General features: G+C 39.2%; 1 protein-coding gene across 4 annotated transcripts in view; it reads right to left on the bottom strand.

The window, feature by feature from the left end:
* Positions 1–18,972, bottom strand: part of kif26ab (kinesin family member 26Ab) — a 245,943-nt gene that overhangs the window by 140,827 nt on the left and 86,144 nt on the right. For all 4 annotated transcript variants that reach the window (XM_072568617.1, XM_072568618.1, XM_072568615.1 and 1 more), the window contains exon 3: positions 6,851–7,360. In XM_072568617.1, the coding sequence (XP_072424718.1) occupies positions 6,851–7,360 (510 nt within the window). The remainder of the gene's footprint in view (positions 1–6,850; positions 7,361–18,972) is intronic.

Raw genomic sequence — 18,972 nt, 5'->3', positions numbered from 1 at the left:
CCAATTCCTGACCACAACATTGATCTGATGAACCTCTATCAGCGCAGCTTGATTCTCTTGATAATTTTAAAAGTGATGCAACGTTACACCTGAAAGTTGATGTCCAACCCATCATAATCCTCCTCCTAAGAATAGTATTCACATTGATGATAAGGTCAAATTAGAATTGGTTTCCAAGATACAAATCAACATTATTTGCAACGTTCAGCATTAGACTGATGCAATTCATTACTTAGGTTTGGCAAAAAGGTAGCATTTCTACAAGTATATCTAGATTCAAAGCAACTGAATATAGCACTAAAATGTCCACACAAGATTCTTTCCCTAAAAGAGTATTTTTCTAAGTTCACATGTGCCAAGCATTTCTCTGAATTGGTTGTGAAGAACTAATATTGGTCGGTATCTTCTTCCCAGAGTGATAGGAAGTGACAACTTGGGAACTCCATTTGGTAGATATCGTTTTCTCAATACCATTTGGATTATCTGTCAGCCAGGATATATTCCAATGATATATTGATTGTATCATAAAATATCTACCACATTGTCTCAGTATCACACTTAACATTGCAATTCCTGAGAAAACTAAACATGATGGTGACACAAAACTTCCATTTGCACATTGCAGCAACAAGAACAGGAGGCTTAATTTTCAACAGCAAAAAATGCCAAATCAACATGAGCCAAATTAATTTCTTCAGGTCAGTCAACTTGTCAAATGGCATTAGACCAGACCTTATCAAAATGGAAGGTGTCTACACTGCAAGACAAAGGCGACAAATATATCTCCTTTTAGAGTCATGGAGCTGTACTGCACAGGCACAGTTTCTTTGGTCCAATTCATCCATGACAATCTGATTGCCTAAATCAATCTAGCCCCATTTTCCAGCATTTGGCCTATATCCCTATAAACCCTTCCAATCATTTACCCATCCAAATGTCTTTTAAATGTCGTAATTATATCAGCCTCCACCATTTCCTCTGGCGCCTCATTCCATTCACACACCACCCTCTCCATGAAAACATTGCTGCTTAGGTCCATTTTAAATCTTTCTCTCCCACCTTAAACCTATGCCCTCTGGTTTTGGACTCTATCACCCCAGGGAAATGACCTTGTCTATTTACCCCATCATGATTTTATAAACTTCTGTAAGGTCACCCCTCAGCCTCCAACGTTCCAGGGAAAATAGACTCAGTCTATTCAGTGTCTCCCTATAGCTCAAACCCTCCAATCCTGGTAACAACCTAGTAAATCTTTTCTGAATCCTTTCAAGTTTCATAACATCCTTCCTATAGCAGGAAGTCTAAAATTGCACACAGTATTCCAAACGTGGCCTAACCAATGTTCTGTACAGCCGGAACATGACCTCCCGACCCCTACCCTAATGGACTGACTAATAAAGGCAAGCATACCAAATGCTTTCTTCACTATCCTATCTATCTGCAACTCCACTTTCAAGGATCAGTGAACCTGCACTCTAAGGTCTCTTTTTTCAGCAACTCTCCCCAGATCCTTACCATTAAGAATAAAAGTCTTATCCTGATTTGTTTTCCAATTCTTTAATTTTTCATCCTGTATATTCTAAATGTTGCAACCAATGTATCTCCTCTTTGAGATTTGCTCCAGTAAGATATGCCTTACGTACAGCAGGAAGATCACCAACATATACTTCAATTGCTCGAAAATGCTTTCTCATCCAATAAGTGTATTCTTTAATATTTTAATTCCTCCAAATTTGTCACATTGGAACTAGATGCATCCCAGAAGCCTTAAAGCCTGTCAATTAAAGATGAAAGGTCCTTTTCTTTGACTCTAAAATCTTTACAACAGCTCAGGCAAACTGTTTCAACTCTGGACAACTTTCACTCTGGTCTTTTGATTGCAAAAGGTTGCACACTTACTTACTCAAAAGGAATTTCACGGTGCATACCGAACACAAACTATAGGAAATTATCTGTTAAAAACATTCCAAGTACACTTCCAAGACTACAACATCTATTTGTGAAGATCCAAGTACAATTTCAAAGTGCAATGCAGACCAGGCTCACAGATGAGTATTTTCGATACACATGGCTAATTTTCAAATCCAACTAGCAAGTAAGAAATTCCTCCATACCTACAAGTGGATATTGTGAAAGTAGAGTTAGAAGATAGTCTCCACAATGCTTTCATTCATTTTGGCTATAGTGAATAAAGCCGATTCAGTAAACTATATCTGATGATGTACAGCTGGAATAGCTCAAAGAAATCATCATCAGTGGGTGGTCCTTGAGCAAACACACTCTTTCAGGTCACGCAAAGATGCATTTGGCCTCTCTAGAAAGTTATTTTCAAAATCAAATACATGACTATCATGATTTTGCTTCATAATATACTTGGCTATATACACACAGGTCACATGCACACTGAATAAAACAAGAGACTGGCACGTAAGTCCATCTATTGACATGGCATCAATAAGGACATCAGTCAAAGGTTATGTGAAACATTTCAACTCTATCAACCTCAACAATTATGAAAATTTTTCACGCCCGCATGAAATTCTTCTAAGTCATGGTGCACCATTACAAGCCAGACATGACTACATCCTAATGACTGACTATTTCACCAAACTCTCTTTTGTGAAACATAGCATTAGTGCAATAATTGTTGATACCTTAATCACCATTTTCAGTATATTTGGTATTCCTCCAATAAATTGTGTCTGATAATCATTCACAGTACATTAGTAATCCTTCCAACACATATGCAGGATTATTCAACACATTACCTCCTCCTCTCATTCCAATCCTCTCACAGAATGCATTGTTCGTGGAGTAAAGTCCATGATCATTAAATGGAAAACTACTTGCCAAAGATTTCTGATAAACGTGTTAAGTCTATGTGCTACTCCACAAAGCAATGGTTTACCCTCACTGCAGCGTTCATGTGTGGCAGATAGATCACATGATCCTTCCCTCATACATTCTTAACACTCAATCACCCAGTATCAATGCATTATTAGAAAGAAATGAGAAAAAAGATACAAGAGCATAACAAACAAGCATATTGTCAGTTATCCCAACTTTAACCAAGACAAAGAATCAGAGTTCAACATCTGAAAACCTCTGAAAACAAACCTTCCAGCTCAGCGCGCCAACTTACAACCTCAACCTGTTTGAGTTTGAGAGAAGATGCCATTACATTGTGTCCACCCAGGTTATATGACATTGTCACAAATGGTGGTCAAATGTGGCAATGAAACAGATAACACATTCAAGTTATACATGACTAACAATCCCTCAGATAAGATGGTGACTCTGATACTGAAAGCATCATATCATACAACAACCCTAGATCTCTGATAGTTGATGCACATATATCCACAATGATAGTCAGCACAACATAGCAAAACAGCCAGATCATGGTAAGTGTATAAGGTCTAGATTTGGTCAAATTGTATGTCTGCCAAAGTGTCATCTTACCGAATAGAATTAATGTACTTTTTTGTGTTCTTGTATAAACTTATCAGAGCAGGTTTCCCATTCACCAAAAGGAAAAGAGGGGATGTTGTTTTGTTGCACAGGTCTCAAGGGTGGTATATCTTTAGGCCAACTAGATTTCGTCTCCACATGTGACATTCTAGTACAGAGGTCTTAATCTTACTCCATATAAATTAATCAGTTAACCAGTCAGGCTCACTGCCTTTATTCCTGATGAAGGGCTTTTGCCCGAAACGTCGATTTCGCTGCTCGTTGGATGCTGCCTGAACTGCTGTGCTCTTCCAGCACCACTAATCCAGTATTTGCTTTCCAGCATCTGCAGTCATTGTTTTTACCTGATAGATAAGCAGCCAGTCTAATGGCAGCCAGCCATTACTCAGCAAGACAACTATGTTTCTAATGCAACAGTAATTCAAGTATCTACTTGGACATGTAGGTCTGAGATGCCAGTACATAGCTGTTAATAAACCTTGGGATATCTGTCTTGATATAAATCTAATTCTCTATGGTATACATGACATGGGCTAACCTGTAGAAAGCACTTTCACATCACTCACCTGGTCAAGCACTAAAATGGGAGCCTGTATTCCAAAAGGAACAACAGAATATTGAAGAAGAAGCATGGTCATTCAATTTCAGTAGCTGAGATGCTCGCATCACATGTAAATTAGAGGGTAGAATACAATCTGCAGGTGGTGTGTCATTGGGCACCATCGGTAGGGATAGCCAGGTCCCCAGATGGCACTGTTGAGGAGATTGATGGTTTGAGAATAAAAGGGTGATGGGAATGCACAATTAAATGCTTGCTGCATTGGCAGATTTGCCTGAGAACCTTTTGTCACTGTCAAGGATCATGACGCTGCTCGGCTCGGCTCGGAAGTTTTGTGTGGAGCTTGGAGCTCAAATTTTCCAGCATCAATGTGCTGGTCAACTCAATCAGCACACATGTAGACCCCATAATGCAATGAATGGTCACTAATATCATGTGTCTGTTACTGTTACCCAGTGTCTGAGTGCTGGGGTAGAAGCTCAGAAATTCTAAACTGTTGTCATGCTGACTTAGAATGCTGATATCATGGCTGTGGATACTGGTGTTCAGAGGGGCTTTCAGGGTCTCATAACAATCATGCTTGGTTGATATGGGGAGCAGAGACATTTGCTAGGTGTTAAGCAGAGAATCATGGGTCACTGAACACTCAGCCACCTTCTGATTTGATATAGTGGCTCGAATGCTGAGGGAATAGCAGACAGTCACAAAACGAAAGGAAGTCAGCAGGAGTGGCACAGATGCTACGTTGCTCCTAAAAACAGCATCAGCAGAACTGAAACTGCAGATTTTTCAGAGCTCAACTTTGCAATCAGTTTATCTGGCCATATTACTCCAAATTAACAGCACTACAAATGGTTTCGTGCTGGCAACAGTAGACATGACCCAAACCTGGTTGTGGGTCAAGTATTTAAATACCAAAATGAATCTTTAGTTTCTTAATTTCATCAACCCTACAAATTATTAAAAGTTAATCTTTAAGGCAAGCTTCCTTTAGGATGTGTGGGAGGCAATGTGAATATAAAAATGGGTGGCACAGTGGCTCAGTGGTTAGCACTACTCCTTCACAGTGCCAGTGCCTTCAGCCTTGGGTCACTGTCTGCACATTCTCCACGTGTCTGCGGGGTTTTTCTCCGGGTGTTCTGGTTCCCTCCCACCGTGCAAAGATGTTTGGTGGATTGGCCATGCTAAATTGTCCCCTCATGTCCAGGGATGTGTAGACTAGGTGGATTAGCCATGATAAATGTGGGGTTATGGGAATACAGTAGAAATCTGAGTCTGAGTGAGATGCTCTTTGGAGGGTTTGGTGTGGACTTGATGGGCTGAATGGCCTCTTTCTGCGCTGTCGGAATTTTATGCAATAAAGATGGTCTCATTTTCAACTCAGACTGATTTCTGTCAAGTTGCGAAGATCCCTCGAGAATTGTCAATACCTCAGGACTTGAATGGTATAATAACCAGCGGTCATACTGATAATTGTGATCAAGTGACTCCTGCTAGAACATTAATGTGTATGGTTGTAAAGCTCAACAATCATGTATTTACAATTGACTAATCTGCTGACACTCACTGCCCATTTTGGGGTGTGACTAACCACTCAGACAAAATATCAAAAGAGCCAAAATAATCATATCTCAGTGTTAGCTGCCACCTTCAGGACAGGAGGTATAAAAGGGAGGGAATTGAATGAAAGCAAATTGAAGTACCTGTACTTGTAATTGTACCTGTAAAAATTAATGCTGGATTTGTGGTAGGTTCCTTAACACATTTTTTCCCAACTATTGCCTAAGGGATAATTTATTTTCTTACCTGTCAAAACTCAAAGTAACCCATAACAATCACCTTTAAGTAGGAAAACATCCTAAGGCACTTTCACAGGAGTGTAATCAAAGAACAATTGACACTGAGCCAAAGTAGAAGATATTAAAAAAGGTGATTAAATATTTGGTCAAAGAGGTAAGTTTCGCAAAGGGTATTAAAAGAAGGAAATAAGTTCAGAAGCAAAGGGTTTAAGGGAGAGAATTTGAGAGCTTAGGCTGATGGCAATGGCACTAATTGTGTGGTGAAGGATGTCGTAGATGTGTAATGGACCAGAAGGAAAACAGGCAGAGTTCTCAGAGAGCTGCAGGGTTTCACAGAGATAGGAAGGGGCAAGGTCATCAGGAGATTTGAACACACAGACAAAAAACTTAAAATTTGAGTCGCTGCTAGACCAGATGTCAACACCGACCAACGAGTGCAATAGTGATGAGTGAACAGGTTAGTAGTCGATTTTTAAATTTTGCATGAGGTCAAATTTATGAAGAGTGCAACATGGGAGATTGTCCAGGAGAGCACTGGAATAGACAGATCTGAAGGTGACAAGAGCATGGAAGAGGGTTTTAGCAACAGTTCAGTTGAGGTAGGTACAGGAGCATTGAGACATGTAATGCAACAGAGGTGAAAAGATGCAATTCTTCAGGATGGAAAGGACATTGGATGGAAACTTAGCTTGGTCTTTTGTCAAATTAAGACAATGGCTGAAGAAATGGTAGAGAGGGCCAAAAACAACAGATTCAGGCACCCCTAAGTTTAACTCAAGGAAAATGTGGCTGCCCTCAGAATTGGATATCTTTCCAGCAAGGTAATGTGATGCCAGGTCAGTATTCTACATTTCTATTCTTGTAATTTGATTACACATGAAACTTCAAAAGTATCAAATAACTCCTTTTTTTTCCTCAATTGCAGTAATGTTCATGTTAGTTAATAGTAAATATGCACATTGCCAAGTTTTAGATTTTCAGGTATTATACTCTTTCTGATAAAAGCTGTAAAAATACTCACCAAATAGGCATTTGGAAGAAAGTTGTTCACTCTAGAGATACTCCACATACCCTCAAGGTACTGCTGAGCCTGAATGGTGACTGAGTTCAGGGCATTGCTAAGACCAGTGGAACCAACAGTCACTTGAACACTAGACTTCGAAAGACTGCCTGCCTGAGGCCAGCCAAGGCCCTTCCTTCTTTCTGTGCTCGAGATTGCATTTCCTGATTTTCCAGGTTGTCTGTTTCCTTGTACTGTGACCAGGGGCCAGTCTCTTTGTGATGAAAGGGTGACCATATTTTGAGAAGCAATTCTTGATGAAACACCGCTCACTGCAATGGAACTATGTGGTAGCTCAGGTATTTCCTGACTTGACTGGCCGAGTGCGTGCACCATCTGGATGGCTTCCTTTCGCAGCTGATTCAGGTGTGTTGCACAAATCTCACATCGGCTCTCACCTTCGTTTTGACCTCGTTTTGAAGAGTCAGGTACTTGAAGCTTGTCAAAAATAAAAGCTGAAAATCCTGGATCCTGAAAAAAAAGCAAATCATTAGCCAACTTGGATTAATTTCAAATGCTCCTTATTAGCTCAGCAGTTACCATTTTGATGCTATTAAATCTCTTCAATACAGCAGGTTAAGCTTACGGAGTAAAATTGATTTACAAATCATACGGATTTCCAGATGCAAAAACGCAGCATGAAAACAATTATCAAAAACAAACCAGGAGGTTGGTAGTGCACTTGATAACTACCTAACTACATAGACTCGTAATTAAACAAACATCAAAGAGCTGAATGTGCCTATACTTTTAATGCTCAGGAGATGGTCTGGTTTACTGAGCTGTATTACTGAAACATTAATACATCGCAAAGGAACTCTATTGTTGCAAAATCTCATCAGAGGAAAAATAAGCTTTGCAGCATCCTGAACATTTTAATGTGAACTGATAAATTGCTACGCTATAGCCCTTGCCCTTAGCAATGAATAATCAGCCAGATCCATTAACAAAGAGCTTGTTTTAAGAATACACTTGGGTTTCCTGGTGTGCCAGGGCACAGTGACCAAATTTTAAGTGGTTCTGACCTAGACTGTTGTGGCAATGTCTATGAATCGGAAACGCATCAGTCATAGTCTCTCAGTTCATAGCTACCTTCTGAAGTGTGAAAATGTTCCCACTCAGATATGATTCACAGACAAATGCCTCTTCCTTACAGTTAGATTATTTATTTTTTTCTCTTAGCAATACAATCCCTTTAAACTTGTTTCATGGATGCTCAGCTTTTCGGGTCCCAAAGCCCTTTGCTATCATTACTTCTCCATAGTGCAGAAATATTGCAGTTATCAGTACAAAAACATTCAAGAGTTAGCCCCCTGTGTATGCTGGTGTATGGTTTAAAAGGAGATTAAGTCCTGCAATAGAAACTAATGCTTCACATGGAAGCTGCCCAAACTATGGCTCACTTATTATGCCCCAAGACAATTATTGCCCACAGATGATCATGAGTATAGCTGAGAATATTTAAACCATTCACTGGGCATTAAAGGTAACAGTAAGCAGTGTTAATACTGGGTACCATACCCTTGACCAAATCTACCCTTAGCAAAGGTCACAATGGCTAGAGAGTATTCACAAAGTTAAAATATACTGCAAAGTCCAGTAACATTACTAATTTATAAGCATTTGAAGCAGCATTATGTAAGAGTAGCTATGTTTTGTTATAATTTTCACAATAAGGACATCTTCAGTTGTTATTCGACCTAGGTTCAATTCTGCATATGGATAGGGTTGGTTGATTTGAGTCACTGAAGTCATTGAGGAGTAGTCATGCACATCTATGACTCCAGGTTAGGGAGGATATCGAGGAAGATTCCTGTTCCTGATCAGTAGCCAGAATGTCATGCTGGAAAACATGTGGGATGCTGATGCAATGACACTCTGACAAGATCAATAGCATGCTCAAACTCACATGGGTGAGACTTTCAATTGCTGACAGGGTGTGCACTGATTCTCAAAGTGCAGTGAAGCAAGTCAGACACCTGCTTGTCTCTAATTAATGGCCTTTTTAAGCTCTTTGAGGAGTGTGTTATTGGGACAGGATAAGAAGACAGTTTTCAATATGCAAATCACTGAATCCAGTCTCCTGCATGTCAGCGCAGAGCTTTCAGGCTTAATGTGGAGAGATACTAAAATTATTTTTATGGGATAGCATATGTCAGTACCTGCAGGATCTTGCATTGGTTCATGTGTGTCACCTCACATTAGACCATCTGACCACTCACATGCCAGTTTATGCTACTGACATTTTGATGCACTGCTTCCACCTTTCTGCAAGGCACTGGCAGACCTCATCCTGGCTGTCATGTATCTTTAGTGATCATGCTTCCAGGCAGCTTCTGCTTCCTTGTTAATGCCCAGTGCCAGTAATTGGGTGTTCAAGCTCAACAATGCCACAATTTGGAGATACTTTCATATTGAAAAATCACATTGTATGAGCAATGCAGATGTGGCGAGGGGTCAATTCCCAAAAATTATGTGTGCTTCAGGCTCATGACCGCAGATTGGAAATCTACCTCTTTACGGTCAGCTCTAGCATGAGGAATGGCTACTGGAGTGTTCAAATGATATAAGACTATGCCCAGCATGAGTCACCAATTCTGGAGAGAATGATGTGAGAATAGCAGCAAAATAAAGCTCCACTTCCCAATCAAAATGTGAGCACATTGTTGTATTAAATATTCCATAATTTTTTTTATTTATTCATTTTGTGAGATGTGGGTGCCGCTGGCTGAGCCATCCCTGGCTGCCCTTGAGAAGGTGGTGCTGAGCTGTTTTCTTGAACCGCTGCAGTCCACCTGCCCTGGGTTGACCCACAATACCATTAGAGAGGGAATTTCAGGAGTTGACCCAGCGACAGTGAAGCAACGGCAATATATTTCCAAGTCAGGATGGTGAGTGACTTGGAGGGGAATTTGAATGTGGTGGTGTTCCCGTGTATTTGCTGCCCTTGTCCTTCTAGAAAGAAATGGTCATGTAAATATAAGCTGTTATTGTTCAAAAAAGTAGCAATATAACAAAAAATCTGATTACAAACGGAAAGAATTAAGGAATTATATTAAGGAGTTAAAGAATTATATAATTCTGCTTGAATTGCTTACATAATATTAGTAATGATATTAGACTTTAACAGTATATTTTTAAGTGAATATGCTGTAAGTGTGGTGACATTTGCTAAGGAAAGATTTGGTCAAGGATATAGATCTCAGTCATTCATGGATGTGGATTATCACTGAAAAAGCAATATAATAACAAAAATATTCAGTACAAAGTGGGAAAGAATTGGAAAAATACCTACGCAGTTGTAAACCCACAGCCTATATTTTAAGTACAAAATTAAAGAACATACTCTATGGTTAACAACGTATCTTTAACATATTGCAATCATTTTGATCCCATCTTATTGCAATTCATATAGTGAAGATTGGTTACTGTCAATATTCTGATGTCAACTAAATAACCCTCTACTGTGATGAAATTTCAGAACTAACAACTGAGAATCACATTTTAAATAGCTATAATCTAGTCTATTACACTTGACTAAGTTAAAAATCACACAACACCAGGTTATAGTCCAACAGGTTTAATTGGAAGCACGCTAGCTTTCGGAGCGACGCTTCTTCATCAGGTGAAGGAGCGTCGCTCCGAAAGCTAGTGTGCTTCCAATTAAACCTGTTGGACTATAACCTGGTGTTGTGTGATTTTTAACTTTGTACACCCAGTCCAACACCAGCATCTCCAAATCATGTACACTTGACTAATAATGCTACCATATTTATCCAAAGTTAAAAATCACACAACATCCGGTTATAGTTCAACAGATTTATTTGGAAGTACTAGTTTTCAGAGTGCTGCTCCTTCATCAGGTGACTAGTGGGGCAGTATCATAAGACACAGAATTTATCGCAAAAGATCCACCCCAGTCCAACACCAGCTTCTCCACATCATGTTTATCCAAGACAATTTCAAATTGATAGCTGTAAATCATTGCCCTTGCACATAGAACCTATTTCCATATACAGTTAACAGAAATACTTTAACTTTCCATATATTTGCATAAGGTGTCTTATCTCTTCAAATCTGTCACATACACTTTCTAAGTTCACTCATTTTGTATGGTCAATTGGACAAGATATCTTTGCAAGTTCTCCAAATTATTTATTGCCATCTCCTCAACTCTACCATTTTTAGAAACCTCTCTAAACCAACTTGACCAATTTCTTATATCCCTCACCAGCAACACGTCATCACAAGTCATGCATGATTGCAAATGAAAAGTCGTAACTGAATACCCTTTGTCCCTCCAGTCACCAAAGTCCCTCTGGAGCCAACATTTTCCCTTATTGAAACCTTATTAGAGTCCATCATATCGCATTGGGCTCTGCCTGACTTGTGCTTCCATGGATGTCTGCTTCTTCAAAATCATTCTGAAAAATAAATGGGAATTTCCAACTTCTTTTTTATACTACAAACCACCTCCTGAAACCCTTCTTCCCTATTAAGTTTGAGGAGCGTGTGAACATCATTGTCATTAAACTGAAGACTACCTATTTAGTTGCCATGACTACAGTCAAATTTTCCCCTTTTGGGCACTTTCCATTCCCTCCTTCTGTAGTTTGCCATCCACATCCTGATCACACCTCTTTGTGAGCCTTGTAAATGCTTGTTGCACTATTGTTACCTAATTGTTTTCTGCTGGATCAAAGCACCAATTCCATGCAAAAAACAGTTTGACAATTTTGATGCAAGGTTGAGAAGTGTTCTGCTCAATCATTTCTACATTTCACAAGCATTTTCCCACTGCTTGCCTGCTGTGAAGTAAACTCACTTTGCATTTTCCACTTTGAGGGATATTAGCAGCTACCTCAAAGACTGGGTGTGTGAAGGAAGAAATGCAGACAGCTGTTAGTAGATCCATGCTAACTAAAAACCACAGCAACATTCTTGCTGAACAACCTATACACTCCACTTTACAAGCCTCTGAAACGATGTTATCTCACCTCATCTCCAACCACAGAAAAACATCTGCCTGTGTCTTCCATAAAAATTACTCTGCCTATTTAGAAGGGGCAGAAATTTGAAGCTTTCAACTGCAGGTGTTATCTTTCCTTCAGACTTGGGGAAAAAAGAACTAGCCATTCCATGATTGAAGGTTCTTAAAGAAACAAGAAAACGTAGCAGGGCAGGAAAGGTCGGAAGTTGAGTAAAAATTAGCTCCTGGGAGCATCTCTAAGCCACATGTTGGCAGACATCTATAAAGCGAGAACACACTGTTTCTTAGTCAGGTTGGTTAACATTAATTTTACAGTCAATAGGCAGGAAATTATAGTTCAAAAATGTAGGCTACTAATTCAGAGCAGAAGCATAAATTACTTTAACAGAAAATAGTGAAGAGAAATGGTCCCGTAGCTGTTTTGTTAACTCAAACACCTTAAGACCAAAAACATAGGAGTGGAATTAGGCCATTCAGCCCATTAAATCTGTTCTCTGTTCATCTCCACTTTTCTGCCTTATTCCCACAAGCTTCAATTCTGTTACTGATGAAAAATCTATCCCAGCTCTGAATATATTTAACAACCCAGTTTCAACAGCCCTCTGCAGTAATGATTTCAGGGATACATTACCCTCTTGGAGGAAAAAAGAATATTCTTCATCTTTATCTTAAATGGGAGACCCTTTATTCTGACAGAATGCCCTGTGGCCTAGGGTCTCCCAAAAATGAAAGCATCTGCTCTGCGTTCATCCTGTCAAGCTCCCGAAGAATCTTAATAAGGTTTCAATAAGGTCTCCTCTCATTCTCCTAAACTGTACTGAGTACAGGCCCAAGTTACTTAACCTCCAATCATAAGAAAATCCCTCCAAGCCCAGAATTAACTTTGTAAACCTTCTCTGATCTGCCTCCAATGCCAGTATATCTTTAGATAAGGGGACCAAAACTGTTCACAGTATTCCAGGCATGATATAACTAGTAGTGCCTTTTATAGTTTTACCAAAACCTCCCCATTCTTCTACTCCATTCCCTTTGAAATAAAGGCCAATTGTCCATTTGCCTTGCCCATTACTCATTGTACTTGGATGTTTGCTCTTGTGATTTACACATGGGGACTCCCAAATCCCTTAGTGCTGCAGCTTTCTGCTGTCTTTTCCCTTTAAAATGATATTTAATTCTTCCATTCTTCCTGCCAAAGTGCATCATTTCATATTGTCTCAGTTGATATTCTATCTGACAAGTTTTTGGTCACTCATCTAACCTTGTTACATCCCTCTGTAGACTCTGTTACTCTGGCTACTTGCCTTCCCACTTATTTTGTGCCATCTGCAAACCTGACTAATGTATAGACAATATGCTCAGCCAAATCACTAAAATATATTGTAAGTAATTCTGGCCCAGCACTGACTCCTGTTGTACTCCACGAGTAACAGGTTGAAAATGCCCCCTTTATTCCAAACCTCGATTTTCTATTAGTGTGTCAATTATCTATTAATATCAATGCCACAGCAACATGGGCTCTTATTTATTGGTAGTTTTATGTGTGATACTTACTTTATTTACAAAATATACTCGATAAGACATAATACCCAAAGTCAGGCTCAAACCCACCACCCTGGAATGTAAGAATCTTCTGTTCTACCTCCTGAGCTAACCAGGTTAGAACAGCTTAAGTGCTACGAGTTAACAAATTCATTTAAATTGTTCTGCAAAATAGAATAAGGTAAGGTTTGCACTGACCATGTACAATCCAATGTGTCATAAACTTTACCACATATCAAACCTCCTGTGATGATTTTCTACGTATTTCCAGCATTTATTCATGACACGATACTTGCAGGATCTACCACCCAATCCTAGCAGCAGCAGCAGACCTATACTTGCCAGCACAGCATCAGATCACCTCAGTCTATAATTATCCCTTCAAAGTTGATTCCTCACCAAGTAGTTTCCTCTTTTTTGAAATGCCATGCTGGCGATCTTAGTTGAAAGTTGTTTCACTCATCTATCAAACTTATAGAATATAATTTGTCCAATCTTTACACACACTTAACATATGCTCAGTTTTCATTCGCATTTTAAAGACCTGGGCAGAAGTATACTTGGAAGGATTGGATTTGGCGATGGTGGCAGATGGCTCATCCCGGATTCTGAAGGAAAGTCCAGTGGTTTCATTCCTGCAAGAAGCTTGATCCATAGCCAGAACATGGTATGGGTGGGCTAACTTAGTGCAGAGTGGCTAGTAGCTCCATTCCAAAAACATCAAAGCATGGTAGTGGGCATCACCAGGACTGTAACCAGTCCCAAGAAGAAGTATTCATTAACTCTGATAATGAATTGGAGATGGTTTGATGATCTTAGAAGCAGGGAGAGAGGAGTGGGTTTTAAGGTCTGCAAGGGGTGGAAGGAAGGTGATGTACCCTTTGATGTTCAACTAACAGGATGTCAATTTCCGTGCTGATTTTACTGTAGTTCTATTGATAAATTTCAGTGACTGAAAAAGTCAACGTGACTGCCATTTTACAAAAGCTGCTAAAAATGAGCAAGGCTCTCTGTTACAATTGCATATCAGCAAAGTGTTTGTATAGCCCCTAAACTCAGGCCCCAAAATCAAAATGCTTTACTTTTTCCCTATGTCTTTGGTTTGTTGAAAATTTAATTCTGTTACTTGCCTCAACATTTTGGAAACTTCACTGATCTATGAACCAGTTCAAAGTCTTTAATGCCCTTTTGAAAGTGGAATGCCATAAATTTCTTATTAATATTACTGATCTATACAAGATTAGAAAAAGGGTTCTTTGATTTAGATACAAATGTCTTTAAGAAACATCCCATTAGTTGACTATATTTGTTGATAACAGCTTCACTTTGACTAAAAACTTTCAGTGAGACTCTACAAAGTTGAATAGAAAACCACTCCAAAGACCCTGAAAATGACTTTCTTTGTCATTTAAAATCCACATCCTTATCTGATTCAGTCCTTCCGCTGCCTGTAAGAATTTCCCTCCAGTTCACATCAGAAGTTAAAAACCACATCAGAAGAATTACATCTGGCCCTTTATTTTGTTCATTCTATTATAACATGAGGCTGTCTCATTTCAAAATAATCAATATTTCTATTATGAAAATATATACAACATAAACTATTCTCTTTAAAATCTGCACTGGGTTCAATATTTATAAGATCAGAGGAATTTAACGTTCAGGCAGTGTATTGTACATTTTCTGTTGATGTGAAGGTGATTCCATAATATTATACATGCAGGCAAATCACTATCACCTCAGATCAGATATGGGACTTTAAAATTTACAACCAGACAAAAAGGACCAAACCTTCCTGTTGGCTTAGGAAAACGAGGCCTGCACATTTTCGCAGATTACAAACAACACACCTGGTTCAAGTTTGACTTCATAATGTTGGTCTTTTTACATTGGGGCTTAGTTCATAATGTAATTTTTGAGCTGCACTTGGGTGCTTAAGGAGGTGGACTTTGGTTCCCTGACAGTTTTTAAATGCCAGCTAAACCCTACTCCTCATCCTCCACTCAACTCCCATGCCAGCTTATGCCCCCTCAAATTATCCATCAAATCATCATCCAGGATCCCTCAGCTCACCTTTGCCACCTCTACACATTCAACATCCTTCAGAATTTGCCAATTGTGCTATCAAGAGAGCTAGCATTATATGTCCCATCCACAGTGATGATGGCACCAGACTGGTTAAAACCACAGGATTATTTTCTGGTTATAGTGTATGGATACTATATAGTAGTTCTGACTCTTCATGTGCCAGAGTGAGTTCGGGGCAAACACTACCTTTAGAGTTCAAGATAGTGGAAGTGAATTAGTGTCTGTTGTTAGAGGAGGTCATGCTGGTTTGGGGAACTTGATCCAAAGTGCAAATGAATTGGATCAGCCAGTGAACCAGTATTGATGAAGATTCAGCATTAACTAGGCAGCATCACATGATTTTTGATTTGATTTGATTTACTGTTGTCACATTTACTGAGGTACAGTAAAAAGTGTTGGTTTTGCGTGCTCTACGGCAGACTGAACCATGCAAAGTGCAACAGTTAACAGAACAGAGTGCAGAATACAGTGATGCAGCACAGACAAGGTGCAGAGATAGAGATCAATATTAACATTTGAGAACTCCGTTCAAATGTCTGAAACAGTGGGGAAGAAGCTGTTTTTGAATCTGCTCAATAGTGTATTCAAACTTTTACATCGTCCATTGATGGAAGACAGTGGAAAACAGTATAACCGGCATGAGAGAGGTCTATAAATGTTATTGGCAGCTTTTCCAAGGCAGTGGGAAGTGTAGCTGGAGTCAGTCAATGGAAGACTGGTTTGTGTGATGACTGGGCTGTGTTCATGACTCTGTATTTGTTTCTGTCGAGATAGACCAGAAGGCTCTTTCTGTCCCAAAGCAACATTTTGACATTGCAACTCTGACCCCATTTCTAAGGGAATAAACCTTCACGTTGCTGAGGACTTAATATCTGGTCAATCTCACAATATCAATATAAGTAAACAGGCATGGAAATCAAGTCTGCCACCTATCACAGGTACATAATTCTTTGAAATTTGCATCACAGATAGACAGGGTTGTTAAAAAAACATGTTTAGCATGCTTGCCTATATTGCTCAGCCAGTTGAGTAGGACATCAGGTTGAAGTTGTACAGGACATTGGTGAGGCCTCTTCTGGAGTACTGTGTGCAGTTATGGTCACATTACTACAGGAAGGATCTTATTAAACTGGAGAGGGTTCAGGAATGATTTTCCAGGATCTTGCCAGGAATAGCTAGTTTGAGACATAAAAATAGACTGGAAAGACTGGGACTTTTTTCACGGGAGCATAGGAGTTTGAGGGGTGACCTTATTGAAGTTTGTAAAATCGTGAGTGGCATAGATAAGGCAAATTCCGAGGGTCTTTTCCCTAGGGTGGGGGAGTTCAAAATGAGGGGACATATTTTTAAGGGGAGAGGAGAAAGATTCATAAAGGACATGAGGGCAACTCTTTTACACAGAGTGGTTCATATGTGGAATGAACTGCCAGAGAAACTGGTGGATACAGGTAAAGTTACAACATTTAAAAGGCATTTGGATAAGTTCATGAATAGGAAAGGTTTGGAGGGATACGGGTCAAGAGCAGGCAGGTGGGATTAGAATCATAGAGTCATAGAAATGTACACCATTTGCCACTGATTCTTGTGGCACATCACTCTTCACAAGCTTCCAGTCTGAAAAGCAACCCTCCACCACCAACCTCTGTCTTCTACCTTTCTGTATCCAAATGGCTAGTTCTCCCTGTATCCCATGAGATCTAACCTTGCTAACCAGTCTCCCATGAGGAACCTTAGTTTTATTTGAGAACATGGTTGATGTGGACTGGTTGGACTGAAAGGTCTGTTTCCATGGTCATTGACTCTGAGATTCTATGATAGGAACTGACCCCGAGTATAGTGTTCAGGTTCAATGTAGTATCAATATTTCACCATCCAATAATAGCCCCTGTATCATTGATACTGATGAAAGAAATGCATTTTGCCATATGAAAGGCTTAGGTTTATAAAACTAATGTAATTGCAGAACAGAATTATTAGAATAAATATAGAATAAATAAATATATAGGATTAAATCTTACCATGCCCAGAAACATGGTAAATGAGATTATACTATACAGCTACAATAGTATATTGAAGGATAAGGCTAAATGCAGTTACATTAAAATGCCAAAGTTTCAAATTTTTTTTCCAATTCCAAATGGAAATTTATCTTTGGGCTTCCATTACATGGAAAATAGTCATCAATAAAGAAAAAGAAATGCAGCAGGTGACTTTAGGTAAATATGAGTGTTCAAGGTGTCACAAGAAGCCCTGTCGCAAAAGATAGCACAGCGTGCCTTTGTGTTTATTTCCAACGAGTAGTAAAAACATTACAAAGAAACATATTAAAATACACAAAGACATGGATAAAGAAGACCCACCAAGCAAATTCCACCTGTAGATCTTTTACAATCCATTCTCGTGTGAGGTCTACCCAATCATATTCATCTGAGAACAGACTCAAAACAGTTCATTGGGAAAATTTAGTTGTGAAATAAATCTTCAGCCATTTAAGTTTAAACTTAATCCCAACTTAATATTAGTCCACTCACAGAAAATGTTTTTCAGCAAAGAAAACATTCCAACCAAAGATGCAAATGACCATGCTTTGTGTGAGTCATCATTACTATGCTCTGATTTACAATATTCAGTTAGTGATCACTGCATTTTCAGAAAGAAAAGATGATGTTCTATTTGTTTTATTAGAAGTTTTCAATCTGAAACCAGTCCCTCAGCCAAAGCCAACGAAAGCTGATTAAATTGTTGTTCCCTGACGTGGTCTTTGTTTGTCCTTGATCTACTCAAATTAGCTGGCTTCAGCTACTCCATGAATAACACACTGTCTGTGAAAGATCAGAAGTGGAGGTGATTGTTAAGATTCTACACTCTTCATTACCATTCACAACTTGCCCAATAACGAAGCAGTCCAGACTTTTGACTGGATTAACAATATCCATATTGTATCTGCAAGACCAAAGCAGGGGCTCTAAATCAGCTTCGCTGGGCAGGACGTCTCAATCGCATAAAGGGGATTGACAAAAGTAGATATAGAGGGATGCTTCCTCATGTGAGACAGTCCATAAAGAGATGTGATCATTTTAGGATATGGATTGTAGATTTAAAGCAGAGACGAGGAGAAATTACTTCTCTCAAAGAATCAGAGTATAGTAGAAGCTGAGACATTGAATAAATTTAAGGAGGAAATTGTACTGATTTAAGCAGTTATGAGGCTCAGCAGGAAAGTGGAGTTGAGGCCAAGGTGAGATTAGCCTTGATTGAATTGAATAGTGGAGCAGACTAAAAGGACTGAATTGTCTACTTTTTCTCCTGGTGCTTATCTACTGCCTGACAGGAAAATGGAAATGCTTTAGTAATTCTTCAAAGCATTTCTGAAGAAATCAAACATATCCTTTAATTAGAATAATAGAATCAGAGATGTACAGCGTTGAAACAGGCCCTTTGGTTCAACTCATCCACACTGACCAAA

This window comes from Chiloscyllium punctatum, chromosome 4, assembly GCF_047496795.1.
Source record: "Chiloscyllium punctatum isolate Juve2018m chromosome 4, sChiPun1.3, whole genome shotgun sequence".
NCBI classification, from domain to species: Eukaryota; Metazoa; Chordata; class Chondrichthyes; order Orectolobiformes; family Hemiscylliidae; genus Chiloscyllium; species Chiloscyllium punctatum.
The sequence above is the reverse complement of the archived record's forward strand: the minus strand, read 5'-3'. Positions and strand labels throughout refer to the sequence as shown.